The sequence below is a fragment of the Neodiprion fabricii genome, chromosome 4 (assembly GCF_021155785.1).
Source record: "Neodiprion fabricii isolate iyNeoFabr1 chromosome 4, iyNeoFabr1.1, whole genome shotgun sequence".
Classification (NCBI taxonomy): Eukaryota; Metazoa; Arthropoda; class Insecta; order Hymenoptera; family Diprionidae; genus Neodiprion; species Neodiprion fabricii.
Window position 1 is genome coordinate 6,890,424 of NC_060242.1, and position 17,726 is coordinate 6,908,149.

Genomic DNA, 17,726 nt, shown 5'->3' on the forward strand with positions numbered 1-17,726 from the left:
ATACATCGAGTGCGTATCGAATAGAATCCCGTTTCGAAATGAATATTTTTTCTATTTTTATATAATAGACGTATTATTGTAGATAATCTAGTTTGTCTCCTGAAAAATTATCAAATTTATAGTATGCATCACGTATTAATCGTAAATGGATCATACAGATTAATATCGTACATGGACCGCATATACATATATACTGTCTGGTCTCTGCATCATTATTACATCTGATCTATTATTATTTATGATCTATGTATCCATACTTGTCTCGGGTACCTATACTTCAATTAAATCACTGTTTTGCTGCGAATTTTGCAAGAAATTTATTCGTATTATCATGTTCTTATATCGCCAGCAAGTTTGTAAGTACACACAGGCTAAGTACTGGCTTGGGCTTACCATTGCGAAGACTGTGCTACTTGGAAGGTGAATGCGGCCAGCATCATGTCGAAATCGGTAAACTCTCTGATGTTGTGCAATAAGTTCTCAACTCTACCGTTGGAACATCTCAGGGAGCGCAAGCGCACCACGATTTTTGGTTGTCACACCAAAGCCCATTCGGGCAACTGTCTTTGTATTCTTTAGTCAATGATTCAGGTATCAACGCCAAGTGATCTTCGAAGTTTGAATCTAGAATCGTGTCCGTCTACTAACACTTTTTCATGTCCAACGTATGTGACCGTCGCACCTGGTCAGAAGCGCACAAGTTTCATCAACCCCCACAGTTATCCTTTCGCAAGCATTTGTTCCGAGGACATCGCTGAATGACGCAGGCTCAGAGCCGCCTATAGCCCCATAGGTACATATAGATAAAAACCGGAAATTGGGCAAGGGACACCGGAGATTGGAGGAACGCTAACCGGATGAAACGTTACACGAGATGAGAAGTGCTTTATCAGATGTTGGTACGCGATAATTCATGGGCTTTGCTTTGCAGGCTCGAGATTTCGCGACATCCTAATTCTCTGTGTCAACCTGCTGCGCAGCACGTAAATCAACGAGTTCTCGAAAATTTCAATCAACTATTTACGCTTCACGGTTTAGGGAAGCGGGATTTGGTTAAGGAAATTATTACCAGGGTTCTTCATCATTTATGCCAATAATTACGTACATTTTACTATTTCGTAACACACTTATGACCAGAATTTTTCATGTTTACTGCTATAGATATTACATATTCTACGTTTGGTCCTTTTCTATACATAATGAATTCTTCTTTGTTCATTTCGATGGTCGATCTTTTCCGCAACGTGTCAGGCCAGACGAGTATGACATCAATCAACCGTTTTTCAGCTTCGTCTTTTCTCCGCCCATTCTTTCACCCTCGAAATTCGAACAAAAGATAAGAAATTAGCAAGTCTGAGCTACGCAATTATATGTACGCTGCGATGGACTCTTATTCTATACGGAAATCAGATCCGCTTTATAGGTATATACAATATGTACAAATATACCAGGTCTTCACTTTCCCAATTATAAAACACATTACACGATCGATCTTACTTATACATATGTAATATCATAAACCGTATAGCTGCATTTGCGTTTAACAAATTCAAAGGATATTAGCGCTTTACGGCTCGGTATCGGAAATTATCTAATTTCCTTTCCCAAGTATCCAAGTTCCGATAAAAATACATTTATATATGAATAAGACTAACATGTATAATGTTTGTGGATGGATGATTCATTTCAGATGTCATCGTTCGTGAACGATGTCGGCGGTGTATGGTTTGCGAGTATGAAAAATCCTAACAAAATTAAAGTTTCTAAGCGTCTAATTTCCTCTGATTTTTACACTACATACCTGAATAAAATAAATTCTCGTGAGTAACTGCAAACAAAATTTGATGGATCTCCTCTTACCTCCAATTATTATACATTCTATAGCATAATGTGTATATTACAATTCAACTTAACGTCGTTATTAAATACGTACAAACGATTCTTGCAGTTGACAAGTATTCAAAATAGTTTTTACGCAGGCATGCTCAAGGTCCGAGTCTTACACGGCGTTCTTTGAACACTGTAGAACCGATTCAGTGCACTTGAAGACGGTCACTAAAGTCGAATAAACCACTAACTACTTTCTTTTAGAAGCACGGCAAGGTCGGAGGTCGCGACTCGCGACGCAGCGACTTCCGGCACAGGTGATTCTGGCGTTTCCGGTGTGTCAGGTTCGACCAGCGGTTCGGTGGATTGATTATTCGCCCGAAATCGGTTATGCGGCGAAGCCGCGTCTGCGGCTTTCCGCTGCTTCGGCGAGCCGCGAAGCCCTTCGATATTCCGAAACTTCGACGCCACGTTAGTCCATGACGATTTCACCGATATTCTGGCGCGACTTCGTCGCCGCTTCGGCGACGATTCATCGCCAAAAAGAGCGGCGTCCCCGAACCCAATTCCCCGGAGGAACCAATTTCCGAAACCCCTTTTCTCCCAATCGCTTCCGCTCGACGCATTGGTCATCTTCTTGCGTTTCTTGCGGTCACTTGAGCCCCGCGTACTTTGATCGGCGATTTCCGCAGATACTCCGTCTTCGGTGGATGGAACTTTCGAGTAATCCGCAGCCTCCTCTCCGCCGAATCCTTGCAGCTTCGATTTTTCTCTCGTTGAGAAAACGGCGCCGTCCGTACGTCCGTTTATTGCACCATCTCGGCGAATCTCGGCGACAGCTTCGAACGGCTTGGACAGCGTGTTCTGGTTCTTCGTTCGTGGTTTATTTTCGCTCTGCGAATCCTCGCCACTCTCGTTTTTTCCACCGAAATTGAACAGTTTTGATATACGTAGCTCCGATTTATTTGGGCAGGTCTTATTTCTGCTCGGCGAAGTGATCGTCTTCATTGTCTCAATAATCCGCTTCTTTATTCTCGTCACGCTCATCGGACTGATCTTTGGTGCCGTCTGCTGCTGCCGCTTTCCACCAATCTCCTTTACGTAACAGTCATTTTCCCCCGACTCAGCCGTTCCGCCGCTCTGCAAGCCCGAAAGCTTACTGGCCCGTCTACCGAAAAATTGCGCGACTGTAATCTGAAACAAATTTACACAGATATTAGGAAAAATTGCTTCGAGGAGAAAGGTTTCGTGAAAACGTGAACATTTTGAGGATATTATCAAGTAAACCGGCAAAGAGATGGTATCAATTAGATAAAATTTATCGCGTGTGCGGGGTTCAAATGAAAATTCAGTGACGTAGAGAAAAAAAACTAGGTAAAAACGGTCCAAAAAATTTCAATCATGGCAATCAATTTGCGTTCCTATGTAGAAACTATATCTTGAAAATGCAGGTTGATAATATGGAATTCACAAATTTCTACCAAACAAAATTTGATCGACAAATTCAGATCAATTGCCTCATTTACAATCGTATTTGTAAGCAAGAAATTGGGGAAAAGCTTAAGAGGCTTTTTGCTAAGCATTTAGCCGGATCAACTAGCCAATTTGTTAACTGAAAACTTAGAATTTTGTCATGGTATAGCCTGCATAATTTTGTAAACTCAACGATATCACATAAATATTCGTAAAATTGATTTAGCAAACTTTGTTAAATGAGTTATAATTTAAATCTCATACCACGAACAGCCTCGTTATTTTCGCAGCGATATGAGTTAAGTCTTGATTTTGTCAAGTTTACCAAATGAATATTTAGTACGCGAGGAAACAATTTTCTCGGCTGTTGCCTTCGCGTAAAAAATTCATGTGCTAGGCGAAAAACCACCGATGAATAAATATATGGAGAAACCATGTATTTTCAGTATAAAAGAAATTTATAATTATGAAACAAGGACGTAATTAAAGAGTTTTTGACCATAACCGTTGACTCTAATTCCTATTACATTTACAGATACTCTAGATTGTTCTTTTCTTTGTAGATACAGTGATCTACAAGAGGATTAATTAATAGATGTATCGCAAATCGAAGAATATTGCCAAAATCCTGATCAGGCCGCAAATATTTTACACGAATCTGTTAAGTCAGGTTTAGACTGGCTTTAGAGGCTTCAAGGACACAGTGGGGCCCTAATTCGAGCTAATTTACGGGATCAGAGTCTTTAATCCAAAGTAATGGGGCGCTAATATGATCTTAAACAAGACGAAAATTAATTCCATTTTGAGGTAAATTTATAACTCGGTGCTCCAAGTTGGAATTTTCTAATATAATCAACCCTGCTATAATCGGAGGCTATAAGCCGTACCGCGATGGTTACATCGGCCTGCAGACTTTGCTCTTTGGCTTCTGTTTCTGGCTAAAGTGAGAGAGTGCTGCTCACTCACATAGAGGCGACACATATCCGACATCACACGATTTCGCCAGGTTTCCACTCGTACCTCATACCTAAAGGAGCCAATACCATTTGGTGCTAGAGTTCTCTCAAATAAGCATGGCGCTTTACCTTGGTTGGAACACCTGGCTACACGCTCGATACGTGCCTCGTTCAAAACCGCAATATTAATATAGGATTCCTGAGTCGGACAGGTATTCAGGCAGCATCACAGCAGTTATGGTGACTGAAAAACGTATGGGATCCTTAGTCTGAATGAAAAGTTTCGGAGAGGTGAAAAAACCGTGCGAAACACTTCCGCCAATTTCGATTTAGCAAATTGTAATTAACACGAATGGAAAAACATCATCATTGTGCCATAGAAATGGATCTCAGCAAATTCGAGTAACTCAAGCTCAGACATCTAAGGAAGGCTGTTTAACCCATTTCGTCCCAAATGTCCAAAATTTGTATTTTTGTTTATCAAAAAAATTCCAACGCGATATGAACGGGATGATCAAAAATATACGATTAGTGCCTTTTACAATGGTCGGTATTGCTTTTTTCATTGTCAAAATATACGATTTTTGCGAAAAGACATGGAAAAAATGGTCATAACTTTTTTCCAAAAAATCGTAGGCTGATTTTGACCATGTCATTCGAAAGAAGAGATCAACAGCTATCGATTTATGTTTTTTTTTTCTTTCTTTCAAGCGACGCTTTGATCGAAAGTTACATCGCGGAAAGTCGTATACAAATTTTGGACATTTGGGATGAAATGGGTTAAAGTTTAGCCAGAATGCTTTTCCCAGATTTCGATGCAGAGATTCGTCGAAAAGTCGATAAATATGGTAACCGATAGGGCGAAACTTGAATTGAACGTTTTTTTTTTTTTTTTTAAACAAACTATTTTTCGGTAAATGTAATTTGTTGGTTTCTTTTTATACTCGCAATAAGTGGGTTCGTCTAGATACTGCGGTCGGAACGAAAACTAGATTCAATTAATTTCTGCGTCCAGGCAACGTACGTTGTGTGTATTGGCAGCTGGAGGAGTGGCCACGTCATTCGACTAAGAGAAATTACGGGACGTATCGCGATTCGATCGGCATGCTTCTCCCATGGTGAATAAATGTTACGACTAGCTATCCCACTTCGTTATTTTACTAACCAAGGATATTACTCGTCTTTTTAGTCTTCCTAGTGCTAATAATTGCCCTAATTTCTGATTTCCGATCAGTTAGGATACTGTTTATTATAACAATACGACATGGTTTTAATTGCGCATAATAATATACTTAAAAATATTTTTTCACGTATATATACACGGTATTGGCAATCGCAATAGATTGAAGTTGAATGTATTAACTTCTAATAACAATAAATAAGATTAATAATTAATAGGGTCTTTAGGTTTTCACCAGACGCCGAACTCGAATCAAATTTTTCATCTTCATCTTATATATTTTCAACTATCGTAGAAAGGGAGTTATTTCGCGCTGAGGTTCCTTCGAAAAAGAAAATCAGACATTGACCTGTCTTTAAATTTCATAACTAAACACACTGGCGAAGAAAATAAATAAACCATTTAGTCCAGAAGTCTATAATACGCTGATGTCCCAGATCATTTGCACTGTCTTTTTTCGAAATACAGAGAAGAAGATCATTGTCACGACGAATGCTTACCAGAGCTATCAAGACCACGAGAGCCAGTATCGCAACTCCGTACCAATGGTCCGTTATCCATCGTTGAAAAGTGGCCAAGCTTGCGTCCGATAGAAGGAGTCGTCTGAGGGTGGCCAATGGTCCGCTTGGGTCAACCTGGCAAGGATAAGAACGTGATATTTTACATTTTAAACGCTTTGTTTCATTTTTATCGACGAGATAAGCGAATGGGAACATATTTGTGTACGCACCTCCCGACACTTTTGAAAGATATCGCAATATCCGTTATAGTCGTTACAAGGTGTCCCTGGTTTCGAAAACATGTCGGGAATATCGTAAGGTGGCAAATTCCAAGCGAAGGAGGATCTGAAAATTGTACAAAAATATTCCCGTGATTACAGATTGCACTAGGAATAAAAAAAAAAAAAAATACGCGGCAATAACATCTCGTGAAAAAATTACAAGCAGGGCTGATTTTCGCCAGGTATTTTGCAGCACAGCTCGCAGCTCTTGGTCGGCGGATCGTCGGGCGCAGCGATGCATTGGCACGATTCTAGACCATAGGCAAGGCAGATGCTCCCGGTGCATTCCTGTGAAAAAAAAAAGTTAATGATAAAAAGTGAACAAAGTTGAAGAATTTTGTTTCATCAAGACTAGCGTTACGCATTGGGGGATTATGAGAGTGATGAATCGCTTTGAAGGAAAGGTAGAAACTTGAAACGTTTCCTCCCTCTCTCGTCTGGAACCTTCGTGTAACCAACTGCTACTCGAGGTATTACTCTCATCAAAACAAAAAAAAAAAAAACAGGAGGAAAAAGAGGGAAAGCAGAAAGTTTATGGACGAAGATGAGTCGTGGCGAGAGACTACTGCGAACCATTCCGTGTCTGACTCCATTCCTAATTACTCGTTGGCTTAATTAAGAGGAAGCGATTAAATGTGGCCAGACTAGTTGGGACCAAGACGAATGATCAGCGGTGTAATAAGAAGGGAGAAAAAAAGAGCCGGAGAAGAGAAGAAAGAGAAACTCGCAGCTAGAAGAAGATTTCATTGCACCCTTCGAATACAAAACTTTCATATTCCCTGCTCCGCGATAGGTCATTCCAAGCTGAATGAAAAAAAGCTGTAGCGGACGGAATCCGCTACGATGCGTTACACATGTGAAAAAGTTCTGGCAGGAGGCACGTTGTCACGGGTATTACGATTGTCCGTGGTGGATAAAGTGCCACGTGCGAAATATCAGCGCCATGAATAGTTGATCAACCGGGAGTTGAGTGGGGGCGAGGGTCTGCAGCTGTTTGGTGTTCAATATTCCCAATCGACGGTTCCTAATCTGCAAGTACGATAGGCAGATCTGCATGTATTGCAAGTTTGCCATTGCCACGGAGCTCACTTGGTGTAGACAACGATGTTACAAAGGTGTCGTTGCCACACGGGAGTTCGGCCATTATAACTTTCGAAACTTTGTGCCGCGCTGCGATTACAAGTGTTCCGTTTGTCTTCCGATAATTTATGGAGCTACACACCTCGCTCGAGGTCCTGGCTTGCGCGAACACCGGTATGAGTCGAGGCATATACGAGAGGTACTCGTAACTCTTAGTTAAATAGTTTATCTCGTGGAACGCCATGCCGTGGACGAGAAAGTCGTATATTTTTAGAACGTCCAGAAGAACAAGTAGGAAAACAGTGGTAATAACTTACCGAAGAGCGAAACAAACTCTTCGGAATATACGTATGTATCCCATCTGTACGATTGCTGTGTGTAACGCTTGGTTGATGAATGAATTTGATCCCAGATTCAGGGACGAAGAGTTCATCATTCCGAAATGGAACGTATTTCACGTCTGCTTCATGAATTCGAAAAAAACTTGGTTATATAATTTTAAACGTGCTTAAGCGGAGTCTTCTTCTTCTCACCAAAGTTTGCTAATTGGAAACAATTTCCGTAAATACCGAACGAACAAATTCACATCTTGGAGCAGACAGTTTAGATTGTTTGGAAACCACTATAATCGACTTCCAGCACTGTGACTTAAGGGTTCATCACTTCGCAGATTTAGCAAAGCACTCGCGACTCCGTTCCTACTATCTCATTTCTCGAACCCAAGTTCATAGGAGTTTCCACAATCTTGTCATACTCGTGTTGCCCCAACTGAAGCAGAGATTAATAACAAAGAGGCTTTACGGCGCCTCGCAGTGTTCGCTAATCCTGATCTTAACTTCGTGTCGTTTACTTTGATACAAGAGACAGCTTGAGAAGATTCCTATGAGTCGTTCTCAGTGTTTGCTCTCGGTGTGTGCTTAAGGCTTTCGTAAAAGCGGGAAGGTAAAAAACGAAACGTTACAGGTGTTCACCGACGCGTACGACAAAATGATACCCAGATGGAGATCTTTTTGAATTTATTTGAATATCCAGAGACGTTGGCGACACACTGACCCTGACAGAATTTCTTCTGCAGTGTAACAGCTGTGAACGATTTTATTCCCCCACACAGAGACGAAGCCACATACAGAGGCTGGGAGAAATCCGCGTGCTTGGAGATCAATACATCAGAGGTAAATGTGACGGGGTGATACGAGGAGGCTGTAAGTGGTTTCGAGACGAGGAACAGAACGATACGTACCGCATAAGCTATATGCCGAATGCCTATTTACTGTTGGGATGAGATACTCACTCCCATGTAGCAGACGAATTCCTCGTTGCATATGGTTTTGTTGGGTTTGTTGATGGATTGCGGACACTGGGGACCATAACCGTCGCAAAAGCTCGCATCTCGGCATCCGTTATCGTCCCTGCATTTGTCTCCGTTTCGCAAAGTGCATCCAGACGTACAGCAAGGCCCCTTGACAGATCGAAATACAAAATTAATGACAACTTCGGTAATCAATGCGGTGAAGAGGATCGTGAATTAATACAGGTTTTAATTTGACGCGACGTTGGCATATTTCGAGTATATTTTCAGACTCTGCCAATCGTATCCGACAGGATAAGACCGGAATACGCTCCGCGTAGCCAACGTATCTGAAATGAAATAGTCATGAGAGTCAAAGGAGGCGAGCTCCGCTTCAATCTGGGTTTAATTATATCCTTCGCGTACTGTTACTGCTACTTTTTGCTAACGCTACTTCTACGTCAAAGAATCTGAGGTACGAAAGATAAAATTTTAATGAAATCAGAATTCCTAAGCCTGCAGCAACTATGCGAAACTACACCATGATCATCAGGTACAAGATTGCTTCGCTTGATACGAGCCATTCGAACCCGCCGTGTACCTCACATTACCATTTTGGTGTTCCGACCCGCGACATACATATAGATTCGTGTACATGCACACCGGGTGACTTCAAAGAAATGGATATTTTTGTCTGAGACTCTACGGATTTAACATCTGGAAAAGAGAGACTTGTTCGAAATACAACGTAATTTTATTCACAACCGTTAAGGCGTGTTTACAGCTCAGTAATTTGGATTCATTTGTACCAAATTGTTGATGACGAATATGGTTTCGAAGTATTCGAGAACCACAATTCGTATGAAAAAGATTTCGGGTCGAATGAAGAAGCGAAAGGTTGAACAAAAAAAAAAAAAAGATAAATAAATAATACCGCATTGTTGGGGAACGCGTGATTGATTTTCCCCTTGACAAAACATGAACTTTGCATTTGACGGGTGTAGGTGCGGGATCGAGAGCCGTGACGGCGCTGCGGCAGTGTGAAGAGGAGAATGCTGAAAGCTCTGCGGGCTTCAATATCTCTGATTGAACTTTCAACGCCGAAGCCATCGAGGCTGACAACCGACAAATTCAATCTTCGCTAACATGCAAATGCGCGTTGGATTGTGAGAATGAAAAGGGTGGGACGATCTGATGGAACAAAGTTGTAGGTATCCAATTTTCGTTACAAGGCGTCGACAATTCCAGACGTAATACAACAGTTCGAAAGTTTGTGAATTTCGGGGGAAACAGGGACGAACGATTTGGCGAAATCGTGCCACCCTCTTCTCATGCGCGTAATTTACCCGTGTATAACACAATCGCAAGAAAAATTCGATAAAGTATCTCACAATGTCGAAAGCATGCAACGTATAACTCTCCGAACGTTATTTGATCTCGTGTACAAACCAGCGAGAAAGAAAATTGAAAGCTGAACTCGGTTTTACCGTCGACACTCTTAAGACACCGTTGAAACACGCCGGATTTGTCGAGGCTTTAATTGTAACGACCGCGAACGACGCGGCGGCCAGCGGAAACCGGGGAAATAAATCGCTTTGAAAGAAGCTTGGACAAGTGTGAATCGCACTTGTATCATGCTCCTGGTATCCGGTAAGTACCGAGGGGTGGTGGGCACTGGTGTACCTTATACTTCGTACCCCGTAGTTGAGAGGTTGACGCTCTTCCAGCCACAGGATGCTTTGTACATCGGGTCTCGGTGAGCATTTAGCATCGTTTGGTGCCCGAGCGGCACGGCTAAAAGCCTGGATGTTTACACCGAGTAAAAAGTAACTTTTTCCAGCACCCAACTCCATTTATCTTGGACGATCCTGAAGGGGGTAGCAGGACCGGGGTGGTTAGGTCGGAAATTGTCGGAACGGCCGAGCCGCAACTTTGCAGTAGCAGTTGCACTCACCTCGGCAGATGTGATCTATCCATTCCCATCGCTGCAGTGGGTATTCTGTACGTATTTCTGTAGCGAAAGTCTTCCAAAGTTTCTTGTTCTATACGCCACCCGCCACCCGCCTCTCTAATGCACCGACTTCCGTTTTGGAGACTGCAATATGGTAGCTCTATATACGGTTCGTAACGCCTCGGGAAGTTCTGCAACATCGAGAACCCGGAGACGTGCAGCTTTTCCGTCTTTTCCGAGTTGAAAATTCCGCTTCATCACCGTCGAATGGACTCGATAAGAAATACAACCGCGTGGATCGTGGTCGCAGTTTTCCAGCGGTGCTTATACACACGCCTTAGGGATTAGCACAGTTCGTTTTCCCCGCGTGTATTCGAGATTCTGCGACAAGATTGTCCGCGTGTTTGCAGAGGAAATGAGAATAATTAATCAAATGAATTGCGGCGGTAGCTCCGGGCCGGTTTCTATATCGCGGGGTAGGAAACTTGGTCCAAAAGCAACGAGAAGAGATAAGATAATTAATCTTACCACTTTGTAAATCAGACGGATACCACCCGCCTCCTTCCACCACCCGTTCGCGTACATAAACCCGACTTTGACTACCTTTAATGGTGATAGATTACCGCCCGAACTCGTTTAGTCTAAGAAAACGTACGTTCGATGGCAGGGAGTAGATTACCAGGGACTGCAGAAGCTCCGCTGGTGGGTTTTCGCTTTTGATACTCAACCAACGGGAACAAGGAATTGAATCTTGGCGATGTTCAATCAGGAGACAGCGTCGCTTCCATCCATCACGAACACTTTCATCAGATTTACACATCAGGACTTTGTGTTGATTTTACTCATCAATATGATCGCATCGTTGTACGAACAAAACTAGGAACACAGACAGTACACGTAAGGGCGGTACCGTGTATAAACGGAACTTATACCAACCCGGCAAAACTTTATGTCCCACGCCTGCCGGAGGAGTTGGTGTACCTCTACAGGATGTTGCAGCGGTCCGATAACGGAAGACGGTTTACACAGGTCACATCCTGGTACATGTTTGTCCTCAGCAAACCCGTTACATCCCGCAGGATCCTCGGCTCCCTTGGTCCTTCAGCATGTACTATAATACTATCGAACACGCCACGAAGCAACGCAACTCTGACGCAAACAATACGTGCAGCTTCTGCTTTCCGCAACTTCAGTGTTACACTTGTCTTTGATGTTAAAATGGCAGAGACGCCTCAACAACAACCGAGTTACTGGATCAATCGAATGACCAGTAATGGAGGCCGTCGAAGATGATTCGTCAAGGGTGCTAAACGCTGGTTTTTTTCATAGTCTTCGGACCGCTAAAGTCTTTTTAAGAAACTATGTTCTCACTGTTCCATTCGTAGGAATGGGAAGCAGTACGTTCAGAGCTGCAGAGTAAACGTTTGAACAAAAAGACAAGACCAGAGGAAATTGGATGTGGCCTACGAGAGTTTCGTCGGTGTACATGAAACTTGGGGAAGTTTTGGCCCAAACTTTGTATTAATATTGGACCCTTTGATTATCAGAGCCGCTGAGATAGCTACTAAAGCTCATCGCAGTAATAAACGTGTAGCAAACACAGTTGCAGAGTAACTTAATTTCATTAATAATTGAGTTGGAGTGGCAAGAAAAGGGACGGGTTTGTTTTCTTAGGCTCTCGAATAACCCCGTCTCTTTTCGTTTGGAGACGATGAAACCGGATGCAATAAAGCCAGCTAGCGGCATCCAATATTCCGTCCTCAACGGAAATCAATCTCGGTTTGGTACGCGAAAAATCCACTGGAACGAATCGCGTGACCCGCGTAAATCAGCCGGCGGTAGGAAAGTCATGTTGTATACGTGTCGTTCAATCTGTATTGTAACCCAAACTTCTAAATCGTCTTTGAGAAAAAATCTTACAGTCAAGGGTCGTCGAAAACAACGGCGAAAGACGCTGCTGCGATTTCCGAAACGGTTTGTCTTCCGGTATTATAAGAATATCAAATACTCTCACCTGACTCGGGCTGCAGACCGAACCCTCGGTTAACCGACAGGGTATCTCGTGGGCTGGATGATGACGTCGTTGAGGATGACAGCAGGGATCGTTGCAATCCTCTTCCCAACCGCAATCACACTCCTCGCCTTCCTCCACCACACCGTTTCCGCAAAGCGAAGACTGTGGCTCTGTGAAGAGAACAAAAACTGTATCAATCACTCTTGACACAATGCTGCATATGATAATTTTTTCAAACGGTGTATGCCAAAATTTGATAGCTGACACGATTGATTCTACATTGAAGACTGGCATGTGATTTATCTGGAAAAAAAATCCTGGTGTCACTTCTTTCAAGTGAAGAATTATTCCGTTGAAAACTCCCGTCGAAGTATCCAAAGGACATTCAAACGTTTTACTGAACTAATTGTGAAAGAACAAATTTACTGACTGTGATTTTTTCTCAGTGTATTGCAAAGGTTGGTTGTATTCTTCAAATCTTGAAATTTACGCGATGGCGTTCAGGAACATCAGAAATAAAGCTATGAGTATATATTTTTTTCGACGATGCCTTGTTTCAGTAAATCACGGATGTTCACACTTGTTTCGATAAGAACGTATGGGTTATACTGTTGATAAAAGCTTTGAGCATGAAATACTACTTACTACCGTATGTATCCAAATGCCTATACACACATACTAACAGAAATATGAGGAATGGAACGATGGTATTGTAATTCCCAGTAGGGAAAGAGCTGTCTCGGAATACCAAATGCACCCACGTATACCCGGTGACAAGAGCGTTTCACACTAGTGTAGATTGGCGGACACGAGTGGCGTAAAGTGCAGCAGCGAAAGAAGAAAGAAGCTGGTATTGAAAAACAGCGCTTCACTCGATATAATGGACTGCATGGCGGGAGGAAAAGTGGGTCGAGTGCGAAAAGAGCGGTAAAGAAAGATTCAAGAACTCGCTAAGCGACCGACGATGAGTTGAAGCCGAAAATTTACTTGTCCTGAGCTGTTTTTGATACGGGAAAGTTGGCTTAGCTAATACCGTAGCTTATCCACGGCATTCTAATGAAATATGCAAGGCATGTACTTAACGGGTCCGGACTTCTTCCCTTTTACCTAGCAAAACTTCAGCCCTGCGCTTTTTCTTTGATATAGAAAAGCTCGCGAGCCACGCGGGTGACGCGGCTGTCAGCCTAGTTTCACTCTCCATGCAATCACTCTGAATCACCTTCCAGAATCCAATACTCCACCTACTGGTTTGCGCTGCTTACAAGGAGTCTTCCAGCTTTTGTTGGAAAAGGCGAAGGACGCGGTGTCTGAAAGGAAAAACTCCCATGCTGTATACCATCACACTATGCACTAAACTGGAATGAAAAGCCTCATCGATCACCCAGAGTCTAGAATTTTCGGGGCACTGTCAAACACGTATTCTACGCCCAGTATTATACCAGCACCGGTTGACCTCGTCCCATTCGATACTCGGCCGCGTCACGCGATTGGTCAAAGACTTTGCATGTTTCAGGTCAAACTCCGGGAAATATATTCCGTTCGCGTTAGGCTATTGACAACAAAATCAAGTGTAAATCTCTTGTCTCATCCTAACAGTGACGACAAGTTAAACAGAGAAGTCAGTCGTCAATACAACAGTTTGATATCGCGGATGTTACTTGTTTGTCATTATTGTTTTTACCTTCACCAGATATTTTTAGTTTTCTCTTCCATTTAATGGAACGATATGCTGACGATACTTATTGTTGGAGTGAAGTGTACATATTGCGAGACGTTTTTCGGAATGAGAATTGATTTACAACCACGCGTGATATGTGACGTCAACTCGTGTTCTCATCAGATGTGCACCCGTCTTCAAATACGTATACCTAGATCAACGCCAAGTGACTTGATTAACATACAATGATAGGAAGTCATTTGAATTCACTCGCAGTAATTCAAATTCATGTAGTAAGTCGAGCGTACGACTGACCGTAGAACTGAGAACGGTCAACCCCTCGTCAAAATGAACCGTCGCACGCAATGTTGAGAAAGTACCTGCATCAAGAGCCTAGCGGATACGGTTCGAGTAAGGTTTCCATGTTTGATCATCGCTGCAGGCGGTTAACTAGCTCTATTGGTTAGTCCTGCAGCTAACGGTGCCTGCAGGGTGCAGATCGGACCGTATTTGGATGGGTACCGTCAAGGGAAGAGGGCGGTTTCAAAGGGGGTCAGTTTGGAGGTGCAAGCAGCCTGCACGCCGTGTGACTGGTCTATGCATTATGCAGTTTCCCGATAAACTTGTGTCACCGCGAAGCACGGCAAGCTATACGATGTGAACCCGGGTTGAGGAAGGGGTGCAAACAGCGTGCAAGTTTCAACTGCATTCACAAGCTAACTGGGACTCCAGCAATAGCTTCGGGTGCATCGCATGGTGATCGGGAGAATGTGAGAGGAGAGATCTTCATCGCGCTGAGGTTGGGCAAATACCAGGGTATAAACTGACCCACGTCTTTAACCGATAACTCTGGAATTTGCGTCCTTCTGCAGATGTTATAGATATGTTATTAATACACTGGAGGGGCACGCTATCGCTTTAACGCCGTCGGCTGGACCGGGCACCGAATTCGTATTCGATTTGGACCAATCAGCTGCACGGTGCGAGTCAACAAAAGGTGGATCCGATGGGTTGGTGGATAGACAGTCCATTAACTGCGCCTTTGTTGAGGCTAATCGAATGTACCGGTGATATCGTTCGCCAGTTCTCTTCTCAAGCCTTCTTTCTATCTTATCTATCTATCGACACGTATCAACCGGCGAAACCCCCGCAACCCCCGGCGTCTTTGCGTGCTCCACGGGCATTAATTGAATCCTTCAGAAATTTTTCCACCCCTTCCAATAATAATAATAATCGTCTCTCCCTACGTGTCAGAATCTGTTACGTGGATCGCCACACTGTCGGGAAACTCGCCTGCGCCACGGAGAGGGTTCCTAATTCAACGAGACACTGTAATATATGGACCATCACACGCGACTGCCAATTAACGCAATTGGGCGTTCATCAGGTACTAACAATCGGTGTTTCGCGGTGGTAGTTGAAACCAGCAAAACTTCTTTCAGTCTCAAACTGAATTTTTCAGCGTAAGGTTCATCTCAGGAACAGTGAGGAAGATCATATTTCAGCTTGAAATTTCATTTCACTCACTCGTCGTTTAAGTGATGAGTGGCCAATATTCATTTTAGCCGATGTAATTCTTGTTCATAATATTTTATACTGATAAATTCAGACGCGTTGAGGCACTTTGTTCCATTCCACGGTCCCTCCTACATTTTCATCACATGTAGAAATTGTTCTTATGAAATTTTCCCATTTCATTGTAACAGGCACCCCGGAGATATATTTCAATATGGTAATGCGGCCATTATTTTTATGACGCCACGACAGCGGACAGAGGGTTGTAAAATTGGTTTCACGGCGGTAAGGACTGAAACTACACTTCTTGCCCAGAGGTTTCCGTTACACGATATAATTTGAGAATGCCCTCGAGTCCGGAAATACTTTGAGGTGTTCGGAAAAAAGAAATAAGGAGAAAGCTTAAGCCAGCGTATAACGCAATCTTTGCCGAGAGTTGAAATTAGAATTTCTAATTTGCAGGACAATCACGAGTAAAGGAAAATTCCGAGGGGTGTTTATCACCGTGGTAACGGTCGAGGTGGTTCGAGGCACCGTGTGACCAGCGTTTCGCTGATATTTGCGACAATCCCGGGGCGTGTAACGTAAAAGGGTGCGCGACCCTTTTCCGGAGTCAAACGTCGTCCGGGGAGTTAAATTCGCGCAAGGGTTGCCGAATGAAATTCGAATCCGTGGGGCACGCACCCCGCGTACCCCGTTTAACGGGTTTCATTTAAACAACGGAGGCGGAGACGTCGACGGCGGGTCGAGTGGAGGTAGGGAGCTGGATTTTCCACCCCTGACAGATTCAGGTTCTTGGAATAAATATTTTAAGGAAGCTAAGGGCAAATAGGGTTGCAGGCGGGTGTAAGAATCCGGCAAAAGTGTGCACGATGCCTTTTACGCTGGAGCGGGTGATCAGGGGGATGATGGGGAGGAGAACTGCAGGGGCAAATACGAAGTCCCGGATGTTATTGCCGAACTAGGCGAGGCGGCGAGATGAGCCGGCTGACCCTCTTCACCGCCTAAAACGCCGCCGGATCCTTAGGATCGGGTTTCGGCTCGGCGGACGATGCGGAAGGAAAATTCGAAACGAATGGGAGAATCGCGGTTGTTCCGCCGTTGCCGTCGGTCGAGTCGACGAGATGATCCTCGTCTTAGTCGATTCGACCCACTACTTTGTCCGCAGAATATTCGAGGCCAGTCGGCCGTGCTTAAGGCACATCCCAGTTCACGCTTCGTTCACCGCAACTTGGCCGCATGTGTCGGCGTGATTAGAAAGGCTTCCGCAAACCCGTGAAAAATGTTTGGATAAAATTTGTGTATAACTTACGTAAGGGTGATACTGAATTTATACGTACGTTAGGGTGGTTGAAAAAACATTTGTTTTACACGCTCTGAACCCCCAAAAATTATTGATTGACAGAAAAAAGATCGTATGAAAAGATCAGTTTTTTAGCTTAAATGTAACAGTTGGCTATTGTAATTTTTATTTTCCATTCATTTAACACGGAAAAATATCACCTTTTGTTTAAAGTTAAAATCCCCGTAACCTGTTCAATATTTTTTGAATTCATGTATAGATCAGCATTCAGGCTGATTCTGCAAGTTTTTCAAACCTCTATGGCAGAGTATAGGTTTTTACCGAAAAGGAGAAAATCAGTAGTTTTCAGATGACTGTGATGTGTGTTCTAATAATGATTACCATGCTTTGTCATAGAGGTTTGGAAAATTTGAAGAATGAGCTTCAAAAATCTATGCATGAATTTAAAAAATATCGAAAGGTTTCCCGATATTTCAACTTTTAACGAACAGAGAATTTTTTTCACGTTAAATGAATAAGAAACAAAAATTAAAATAGCGACATGTTGATTTAAGCTAGAAAATTCATCTTTTACGAGGATTTTTTTCGTATCAAACACTAACGTAAGGGGATAAGAACGAAAAAAGACAAAACCTATTTGCGAACCATCCCAATGTACATGGTACGTCAAGAGTCATGAAATAAATGATATCAGATCTAAA

At 43.0% G+C, this 17,726-nt stretch overlaps 1 protein-coding gene across 1 annotated transcript in view; it reads right to left on the reverse strand.

Annotated features, from left to right (window-relative positions):
- Positions 1-1,084: 1,084 nt before the first annotated feature.
- The window catches only part of LOC124179772 (disintegrin and metalloproteinase domain-containing protein 10-like), a 200,365-nt gene continuing 183,723 nt past the window's right edge, over positions 1,085-17,726 (reverse strand). Inside the window, exons 12-17 of the mRNA XM_046564499.1 lie at positions 12,551-12,720; positions 8,589-8,756; positions 6,378-6,505; positions 6,167-6,281; positions 5,937-6,071; positions 1,085-3,021 (exon numbers count right to left, since the gene is read on the reverse strand). Of these exons, the coding sequence (XP_046420455.1) occupies positions 2,074-3,021; positions 5,937-6,071; positions 6,167-6,281; positions 6,378-6,505; positions 8,589-8,756; positions 12,551-12,720 (1,664 nt within the window). The 3' untranslated portion in view covers positions 1,085-2,073. The remainder of the gene's footprint in view (positions 3,022-5,936; positions 6,072-6,166; positions 6,282-6,377; positions 6,506-8,588; positions 8,757-12,550; positions 12,721-17,726) is intronic.